The 10,875-nt window shown below is 43.3% G+C and overlaps 1 protein-coding gene across 2 annotated transcripts in view; it reads right to left on the reverse strand.

Moving 5' to 3' along the window:
- The window catches only part of ryr2a (ryanodine receptor 2a (cardiac)), a 95,158-nt gene extending 84,722 nt beyond the window's left edge, over positions 1-10,436 (reverse strand). For both annotated transcript variants that reach the window (XM_076034809.1, XM_076034808.1), the window contains exon 1: positions 9,967-10,436. In XM_076034809.1, coding sequence (XP_075890924.1) covers positions 9,967-10,014 — 48 coding nt within the window. In that variant the 5' untranslated portion in view covers positions 10,015-10,436. The remainder of the gene's footprint in view (positions 1-9,966) is intronic.
- Between the last annotated feature and the right edge of the window lie 439 nt (positions 10,437-10,875).

Genomic DNA, 10,875 nt, shown 5'->3' on the forward strand with positions numbered 1-10,875 from the left:
CCTGTACATGAGCCAAAGAGGTTTTTCAGTTCAGCATTACTTTTGTCTGCATAAAATATCAGTCTGGAAAATATGGGGGAAAAACTGTGCAACCAGCAGAATGATGTCAGATTTAAATTGTGGGTGCGAGACGGCAGGTTGCTGGAGAGATCAATAGGAGGCCAGTACAAGTCGACCTCAGACAAGCGCTCTTCATCAGCAGTACGAGACAGAAGCAAAGGAAAAGTCTGCATTTAGTTTGGCTGGCGGATTTGAAGTCGAGGTATCAGGATAAACTAGTCCGACTTTTAGAGGGACAGGAGAAAACAATGGTAGAGGTAATTTTATTTACACAGTATGAAACATATACATTGGTTTTGTCACACTGTAAGACAGTCTTTAAAGTCTGTCCACAACATGCTGAATGTCTTTTAGAATCTTTGCTCCCTGCTGAAATACAGGTTTATGCGTCATCCCTCCCCCCAATTTTCTATTTATGCTTTGAACCTTTAAAAGGTCACTTTCAAAGCAAGCTGCACTTTTAAACATGTCCACTGGCCTCAGGACACACACTGAGGCAGCTGCCTCTCACCCCGTTATCACAGTTTACTCCTCTGCTGTGTTCACTCTCTCTTTGAGGACTCAAAGGCATGCTGGCTGTTCATCAACATGTAAAGGACCAACACTGCCGGTACATTTAAAAAAACAAACAATTGTGACACAGACGACAGACATACACACAATATGATAGAACTACAATTGAGAAAGGCTTGGAAAGTGCAACAATTCTCATTATGTTTTGGATATAGACTTATTTTTCACATTAATCTCATCCTCCAAATAAAGAAGGACGGATCAGTTCCAAAACAACAGCCCATCAGGTGCATATATCGTTCATTTGTAAATGAAACAGATACTGTAAAAACAAAATACAGCATCTGATCACCACATTCACATTCAAACATAAGTCAAAGCAGTACTATTAGCAGACTGAAAACGGCTAACACAGTGGCATGATGTTGAACAGCTGGATTTAAAAAGTCTGACATAATATTACAGCTGTGTTAGGCTGACATTTTCAGTCTCTGCTGTGTATGTTTCAGCATTTTCCTTCCAGCAGCGCAAAAAAAAAAACTGCCTGTCAGCTGCTCCTGCAAGAACAAAAATGTGAAATTAGCCGCTCTCTTCTGTGCAACCCAACGAAAATCAGGTATTAACACTCATTTCATAAGGTCACGCTCTGGATATGGACAACTGTAAGTATATATCTTTCTTTTTCCAACCACATGAAACATTTTTCCAGTATTTAACTCCGCCTGGCCTCAGCAAAGGCTACTTTAACGAGTGGCTGACCAATACGGCCCACTCAAGTTATTACCACCACTGACACACGCACAACGGCGGAGCTCCAGATCACAGAAGAGCACTGACCAACATTAATAATGAATCCTTTAAGACGCCTTACTGCTCCCTCTCAATAATTCATCAGTGGTATATGCTGTTTAATTGAGACTGACCAGACCTGAGGACTCAGCTGTTCTTATGACTGACATGTTTGTGGATGTGAATCCTTGATCTTAACACAGTTAGCATGCCAACATCAAGAACCCCACTTATGACTGTAAATAGTCTTCACTCTGCAGCAAGTGATTTGGACAGAGACCTATAAGACCTACAAGTATAATTACAACTTGCCTAATAGACAATAATTCCTGGAATTATCTCTCTAGTCTCGTAGTGGTTTTGTTTACCTCCACTTTTTCTGGTAGATACATAGCACCCATGCAATAATAAAACCATTTTGTAAACAGCTGGATTTATTTGCACCAAATCACTTAGCACTTTTATTTCATTTTCAAAACAATGAAAACAGCCATAGTCACTGGACAGTAAGAAGACCAATGCAGCCTTGTTAGAGAGAGACTAGTTAGTTCAAGAAAAAAAGAACATCATACACCAGCACGTTGTAACACATCATTTCTCCATCTTGTTTCCGATTTGTCACCACCACCACTATATTTTATTTTATTGCGTGTTTAGAATTTACTCATACTAATACATTGATTTCTTCAAGAGCTGTTGTTTTATATCAAATATACTATGTCAGCAGTGTGTACACAATAAATACTTCTACTTCATGGGCAAGTCAGCATGTCCTTACATGGGGACCTGGGCTCCCATGATGAATGTGGGACAGTGTTGAACTGGCAGAATGGGTACAGTGACTTTTATGCCGAGACAAACAAACTCTGCAATGCCGCTGGCAACCAAAATCTCAACTCTGAGCCACTCCTCAGTCACAGAGGCTATACTGAAACCAGCACTTCTTACAGACTACAAATCCAGTCCAAAAACTCATGATATTGGGCCATTTATACAATGTTTAGTTAAAGAGACGTTATCAGATTTTTGTTATGACAGAGTTGACTGGTTATATTTACTTATGTCCGGGAACAATTTGATTTAGGCTAAGCTAAAGATAAGATAGTGTATTTACAGGAAGGGCTTCCTAAAAATATATTAGTTCCAACAATTAAATGTTTTGCTTAGTCTCAAGACTGATTGGTATTACTCTGACCAGTAATACTCTGACTCCTTTGCACATCTTTGAACTTTGGCGAGGAAGATCAGATATTTCTCACGGTCAAAATGGATATTTTGTCATTGTTCATATTTCACTTGTATGCCTGATTTGTTTATTTGTATACAGATATAAACACTTGCCCACCAACATGCCTCTCATTTGTTCATTAGCAATAACTAATAAATACTACTACAGTCAAAACAGGGGTTTAGTTAGCCCATATTAAGATAACACTTTTTTTTAATTAGTGTTTTAATTCGTAAAGAATTAGCTTAACGGTGTAGAGAATACACACGTAAATAGCTAATTAGCTAACTATTAAATTGGAGGTATAACATGGCCCATGGGTGTGCGCAGGACTTAGATTTACATCTGATCTTTGATGGTAAACTTGTGTGAAGTTACAAGACCTCCACATTCAGTCAAGTGCAACTCTTTTACAGGAGTGTTCTTGGCAGGAGCTACAGGTGCCTCGTGACAGGAAAGGTGCATTTCTCCTTCTGACTCTGGCTACTCTAAAATTAGCAACATCCTCAAGAGAGCGAGAGAGTGAGAGATAGGGAGAGGGAGAGAGAGAGAGAGAGAGAGAGAGAGAGAGAGAGAGAGAGAGAGAGAGAGAGATACAAATGGACCTGTGAAGGTGGTTCTGCGGTCAGAATGTCAGCTTCAGACATGGGGTAAAAAAAAAAATGGTTGTGGTTTAGGTGTTGGTAATCACTGACTAGTGGTGACAGGGGACGATTCACTGAGCGAAGCACAGCTGAACACTTCATTGATGCCTTTTTTTTAGTGGCATGACTTATAATGTTAAAATTGAAAACCAGCCATAATATAGGTCGGTTTAGCTTGTTTCTATGATACATAATAAACAAATGTGGCTTGTCACAAAAAATAGAAGCCTAAGATATACAATGGTTGTAATGAGATAGCAGCAATAAATAATGTTACCCAAAATGTCCCTTTTAAAATGAAAGAAAAAAAACAGAACGCCAGCAGGAAAGAGTGGAGTCAAACTTTGTGTCAAGCGATCAGTCCTCCTGACTGGTTTCTCCTCGAGACCACCAGCAGATCAGCAGCCTGTCGATATGCGCATCTCTACCAAATATAAAATAGCAACCCCACTTTGAAGCATCAGCACCTCGTCTGAAAGCTCCAGTGTGATAAAACCCTGGATCACTCATTAATGTGATACAAAGATTGAAGCCAAACCGGCAACAGAACAGTTACAGTAGGACAGAGAGCGTCTTAGAGGGAGGCTGTAAAAAAGAGGGATAAACATGTTGTTTTCTTGGGTTTGTTGGGGGGAAAGACAGGCAGGAGGAGTCCTGCTTGAGAAAAATAAGATCTAAAAATGTGCATTGTGTGGTATAACAGAAAGAAATGCTGCCTACTCCATTTATTTAGGTTTTTAATGTTATAGTGACATTTTTTCTTTTGACGATTTGTTTAACGAAAGGTCACATTTACTTTCGATTACAAGATTGGTGATTAGTGAGCACCCTTTTAATTTCCATGCTGTGGCTCTCCATTAGAAATCTGTCTCTCGCTCCGGCTGTGCAGTCTTCATTTCTCTGTAACAGAGATTAATTGTACACACAAACACGGGTGCAGTGCCGCGCCGTGCTGATTCCTTTGTGCTGAGACATCAGCAGTCATGAGTAACCACATATTGATCGCCATTCAAAGTGCACTTAGCAGGGGCTGCTGCAGGATCAGAGGGGGGGGGGATGAAAGGTGGGGATGGAACAGGAGGAGAGGAGCAGAGGACAGGAAGGAGCGAGAGCCTAAAGTGAACTGAGTGAATGGTTGCTGATTGTCTGGGGCGATGGAGTCATCAGGCTGCTGGGCGGCTTCACCATCATATTGGTTGTGAGTCTGTAATGAAAACTATTGATAATCAATGACTTTAAAACAGTGTCGCCCAATACTGTAGCACCGGGGCTCCTCACTGCTCCTGGTACGCAAACCGAATCAAGTTTCACTACGTGCCGTTTACGTTTAAATGTGTGTAAATATTTTGGACCAAAAAAAACGCTTTGACCTCTACTATTGCATCTGATCACTTTCAGTTTTCATTTCATATTTGTAAAATTGTTGGGCATGCAAGATTTGCTTAGTAAATCAGGACTTTTCTCCATTTACTCAGACCAGTGTCTGAGAGAACTCATCTCATTACACCCTTTGTGTGGTGCAGTGTTTATCACTGTCGCCTCACAGCAGGAAGGTCATGGGTTCAATCCTGGGCCTGGGATCTTTCTGTGTGGAGTTATGCACTAGTTCTCCCTGTGGCTGTGTGGGTTCTCTCAAGGTTCTCCGACTTCCTCCCACTGTCCAAAAACATCCACGTGAGGCAACTTGGAAACTCTAGATCGTCCGTGCTTGTGTGTGTGTGTGTGTGTGTGTGTGTGTGTGTGTGTGTGTGTGTGTGTGTGTGTGTGTGTGTGTGTGTGTGTGAATGATGGTTGTTTTTCTTTCAATGTGGCCCTGCAATGACCTGCCAACGTGTCCAGGATGTAACTCTGCCTTCACCCCATGCCCACAGCTGGGATAGGAGAACGTGGGTATAGAAGATGGATGGATAGATGGATGGATGGATGGATGGATGTCTTGTAGCCCAAATTTACACACATGGGCAAAGCTTTTAATCTTCAATAACAGGAAAGTACTTCCTTTTTATAATTCAACACAAATTGTCATCAGGACGAAGACCAATAAATTAGTTGGACAACAAACTAGTTGAGTATTTGACATTTTGACAAAATCTGCAACCACCCATGCAAGCATTCACAATGCCAATGATGAAAATAAACAAACAGACAGACATCCATCTATCCATCTATCCATCCATCCACCCATCTGTTTTCTATACCCACTTCCTCAGGGTGTCGGGGGTCTGTTGGTTACACCCTGGACAAGTCACTAATTCATCGTAGGACCACGTAGAAAGACATCCACCAGTCACACTCACACCTACAAACACTTTGGAGTCCATAGGTCTGTAGTCCGTAGATAGTCCATAAATACAAGTAAAGGTGGAAAACAGGGCCAAAGGAGCTGAACCGGTGCAAGTTGAAACTTCTTTAAAGAAACAATTGTGTTTAAGATGAGATTATGCTGATGATACTAATTATTGGCATGTAGAGTGTAGAAGAGACTCTGTAGCATCTAAATTGGTGGCCAAAAAATGGCCAAAAGTTCATTCTAATGTATTCATTTCATTTACATAATGCCAACCAGTAGACTATCCAAAAGATTTTAATCCACATGAGGTAATCCACACTACATTACTACAGACCCTATACAGCCACTTTGTTAGTTGACGTCATTCCCTCAGTTCTCCACAGTGAAGTACTGCCTCGCCACACGACTACAACATATTGCTTATGTAGAGAGGGTGACACACTGGGGCCGCTGACGCAGATATCTTTTTCAGACCACCACCACGTTGGCTCCGCAAGGCATTTCAAGCCCCAGTTGTTCACGAATTCACTGGTTAACAATGTTAGAAACAGCTTCCAGGCAGCTTTGTCCTGGCTCTGCCTTTAAAGTGCTTCCTTACTTCCTGTGGAGGAGTGACAGTGGCTCCCTTGTAGGCCTACTGAAGCATTTTTATGACCAAATGAGACATGCAAGATTTAGTCGCTCGTTAAAAAAAAGGCACTGGAATTGAAAAGCAAGCCGAGAGATTGTCATTTGTAAACCAGTCACCATCGCCTGTCTCACTCTGCGCACCGAGTGCATACTGCACATCAGAGGCATCACACGTTTCATTTGCAGTATGTAAGGATATTGTGTGAATTCTTATCCATTTTAAATCATTTATAATTATTAGTATTTGATTTTAAGGTTACTATCTTTTTTTTCTCCCTGCAAAACAAACTTCAATCTAAGAATTAGATTTTCAATGAGCCAATGTCTTCCAATATATCCAAAATGAACAAGTTAAGTTAAAGGCAACATGACTTTTACAAAATTACAAAATCAAGAATTTTGAGATTGTTATCTTTTAATTTGTATCATTTACATTTCTTCATTGACAAGTTCGCCTATATGGTTCTCAAAGTGGAATTTAATAGAATCAACAAGCAGAAATCTCTAACCTACTGGTCCAGGATACTGTGACTCTCAGGCGGCAGGGTTTGGGCCAACCCCTATATTTGGCTGGCGCTCATACAAACAGCATCTTACTGTTTTTCAAGGGCACCATTGCTGCCCACACAGACAATTATGACAGCGAAAAACAAAGCAGAAATTGCCCGGTGCTGACACAGCACCAACAGCACAGAAAGAGAAGGAGCTTGGTTGAAAAGTTCTCCTTCTACAACGACATTAGGCTCACAAAAGAGCAAAGCCAGCCCTTCATCAACTGATTAATTAATCTGCTGCGACAGAATTAACTACTTCCTCGGCCCATACAGGAGAGAAGCTCCCACACACGCTCGCAGGACATTTCATTGTATGGCCCTGGCTGTGTGGCTTCCACACAGGACTGGCGGCCTGATGAGAACTAGCCAGGACATTAATGTGATACTGCATCACAATAGTGGTAGCTTTATTTCAGCTTCATCGCTATTCACTAATCTTGTTTGTCTAAACGATCTGGTGCCCTCTGTATTCAACTTTAACAGGTATTAAAATCCATCTGTGTTATTCAGCGTGAGTCTTAAATGTCCAGTGTGTAAATTTTTTAAGGAAGCCCGGAATTTAAAGAAGCTCACCTGACAGCGCGTTTCATATTTAGGGCATGAACAGGCGGCTTCCAGTGCAAGATGGCAGCTAACTAGGAGCAAGACCCTTCCTCTATGTGTATACAGTATATTCTTATTAATAGGAGAACCATTCTAAGGGTAGGAAAACCAAAGTACTTTTATTGTGCTGTGAGTATACACTTTAATCAATGTATTTATAGGCAGTATGTTACACTTTTACTGATATAAAATTCCTAGATCAAGCCAAAATTTACACACTAGACCTTTAACAGTATGTCTTTGATATGAAGTGTATGCATATGACGAGCATGTCGAGGAAGAATTCCTGTGACCCTTTGGGTTTAGACAGGAATGTTCAATATATGTTATTCAGATATGTTTCACACAACAACAGTTTCCTAAAATCAGACTTTCGCTTTTTTTTAAAAATTCTCAGGAAGGCTTTAGGTGCAAGGTGGCATCAATAAAGGCACGCAGGGGGACATGCACAGAGGACACTGTAAAAATCAGGTCTTTGTGTCTAGATTTGATGCACTGTTACTGTCCCAGTGCGCGTTCTCTCTGGGCACTGCCACTTCCTTCCACAGTCCAGTCACACACACATCAGCCTGACTGGCAGCTCTAGATTGTCCGCAGGTGTGACTGTGGGTTGTTGTTTGCCTCAATATGACAGCCCTTTAATACATTGGCGACTGGTCCAGGGTTTTACCCTGCGTTAGCCTAAAACAGCTGGCAACAACTGAGTACTGGATAGAAGATGATGAGAAAGTGAATGGATGGCTAGCGCACGTGTCTCTAGGTCAGGCATGGGCAAACTACGGCCCGGGGGCCATATGCAGCTTATTAAGCTTTTTAATCCAGGCTGTTGAATTTGAAGAAATTATACTAATAGTGACTATGTCATAAAATAGCTGTATTTCATCCATTTTTTCAGTGTTTTCAGAGTCATTTCGATAAAGAGCTAAATACCGTGGGGCTTCAAAGACAATGATTTTGTTACAACTTTGCTTTTGTTCATTTTCAATTGACATTAAAGCAGATTTTGTACTACATATCCCATGATATATTTCTTGCCTTCCATGAGGTGGGTCACCAAAACATTCCATCCATCTGCTCCTGAACCTCTGTCTCATTTTAGAATCCATAGTGGTCCACCAGTCAAAAAGTTTGCCCACCCCTGCCCTGCTCCAGGTTGTCGACAAACCTTATGAGAAGCCTGTACTTTTCCTCTTTTCCTCCCTCCACTTTAATGAAGTGTACCCATAAATGCAGCTCTCAAAACTACCTTTGTGGTTTTGAGAGCTGCATCACCCTTGTGATGTCACAATGGGTGCCAATTCCTCTCCCAAGTTATTAACAACACCCCCAGCAAGGTGCACACCCTCCATCTACTTCATGGCTTCCTTCTTTATATCTCCCTTCAAATCATGTGGAAGATCCAACAAAGCAGCAGAAACTGAACGAATGGCTAAATGTATCGTTTGTCCCATGGCTCTTTGGATAACTCATTCAAATGGTGCTCGACCAGAGTTCACAATGAAAGAATGGCAATAGCCAGACGTACACTATTAAGTACAACCTGGGCACGTATTCACACAAATTAATGACGAAACAACTATTAATGCGCGTCAAGTTCCTCGATCAATAAGCACCATTTAACAATCGCAGCCTATAAAAACTGTTGCCATTCCTCCAAGTGAAAAGGTTCTAACCCCCCACATAGAGTGAGTCTGAGGACGTAAGACCGAGCCAAGCGATGGCAGCATCTCCTCAGTGCGATGTTGCAGCAAAAGCTTCCTTTTGGCTGATACATTTTCCGAGACCAAATGTGGAGGGTGAATATCTGCTTTACGTCATCCCCGGCATAGAACATGTGAATGCCTTGAACCGCATTCACGTGGATTTACATCCCACGTCTGGAGGGAGACACATTGCAGTTATGAGCTCCATTTGCTTGTAAAAAAATAAATAAATAACGGGGAAAGTGGGAAACCCTGAGGCCCTGTGTGCAACATCACGTGACTTCTGGAGCGCAACAGCTCCTCTTCACAAATACAAATTCATGACGTGGAAACACATGAACTGACCACACACACACACACACACACACACACACACACACACACACACACACACACACACACACACACACACAGAGGCAGAGGATGGCTACAGTACGGCGGTGGCGCTGCCTCATCGTGAAGGCTAATTGAAGTGAAGTGAAGCAGATGCAGCAGACTTCACGCTGCCAGTCCGCACCGCACTGCGCCCCGCCGCTGCCTTCCTCCCAGCGCGCGCACACACATACACACATACACACCTACACACGTTCACACACGCATTGCCACAGCACTCAACTCCTCTTCATGACAGTGACAGCAGCAAACGACGACGCACATGAAAAAAGCACCGGGGCAGTCTCCTTCCCCTCCCCGGGCTTCCACCACCTCAGTCAGCCCCGTTCAGTCGACAAAGACCCGGAGTAGAACCAGCGGACTCCGGGTCTGTGGCAGCCCTAATGCGGTAAACTCCCTGCCCACACACACACACACACACACACACACACACACACACACACACACACAGGAAGGCTGATGCACAAAGACGCCGCCGCCGCCGAAACACACACACACACACACACACACACACACACACACACACACACGCAGTGACAGGGGATGACAGCGGACTCACGGTTCGAAGGAACTGGATCTCGTCCTCGCCTTCGCCCCCCTCGGCCATGGTTCGCCGCGATAGATGCTCGCGAGGAGGAATTCTGCGCCGCGTGAAGTGCAGCAGCCAGCCGTTGGTACGCAGCGAGCGAGGAGGGGGGAGCGGCGCGTGCGCGCGTGCGTGCGTGCGCGAGGCGGCGGCGGGAGCCAATGCGGAGCAGAGGTCGACGATGATTGGACGGCGCGAGCCCCGCCGAGGGAGGAGCCGTCCAGGTGTGCGCGTGAGGGCGCCCCCCCATCCCCTCTCCTTCTTTTTCTTTTTCTTTTTTTTTTTAAACGCGAGCGCTGTGTCCCGGATCTCTCAGCGGTTCTACATCACTTCACACGGAGTCCACAGCCCGTGTCAAAGCCACAGTCCGGGTTGTTGGCCCAACCCGGTCCCAACTGTGCACCATTAATAAGCCCAGAAACGTTACAGGTGTCCAGAAAACTGCGTACCGGCCAAAGTACGCAGTTTTCTGGAATTTTCTCGAATACACCCTGGCAAGACAGTCGATTTCAGCTTTCTCTACCCTGATACCAATTTATTTGATTTTTGTAGGTACAAAAAGTTTCATGCAAAATGAAATATGGCACCGTTGTTATAATTGGCCATTTGTTTCCTTTAGATTAGGGGTCATCCTCATTAAATCGTAACTCTGTGACCTTTAAATTAATAAATAGGAGCCACTTGTAACCACAACTTATTCTCTGTTTATTTGTCTGTGCTGTTACAATAGCTACATGCCTCAAGGACAACAATCACACACATTTTCAAATAAAACTTCAGTAAATCTGTGGGAACAGTGGTTGGCCTGTCCTCCTCAGAAATAACTGGCCAATGAAACCTGGATGCGCTAAGTCCAACCTCTGTACGGGGCAGCCACAGCCC

This window comes from Nelusetta ayraudi, unplaced genomic scaffold (genome assembly GCF_046127955.1).
Source record: "Nelusetta ayraudi isolate G7.1 ecotype Tasmania unplaced genomic scaffold, CSIRO-AGI_Nayr_v1 ptg000042l, whole genome shotgun sequence".
NCBI classification, from domain to species: Eukaryota; Metazoa; Chordata; class Actinopteri; order Tetraodontiformes; family Monacanthidae; genus Nelusetta; species Nelusetta ayraudi.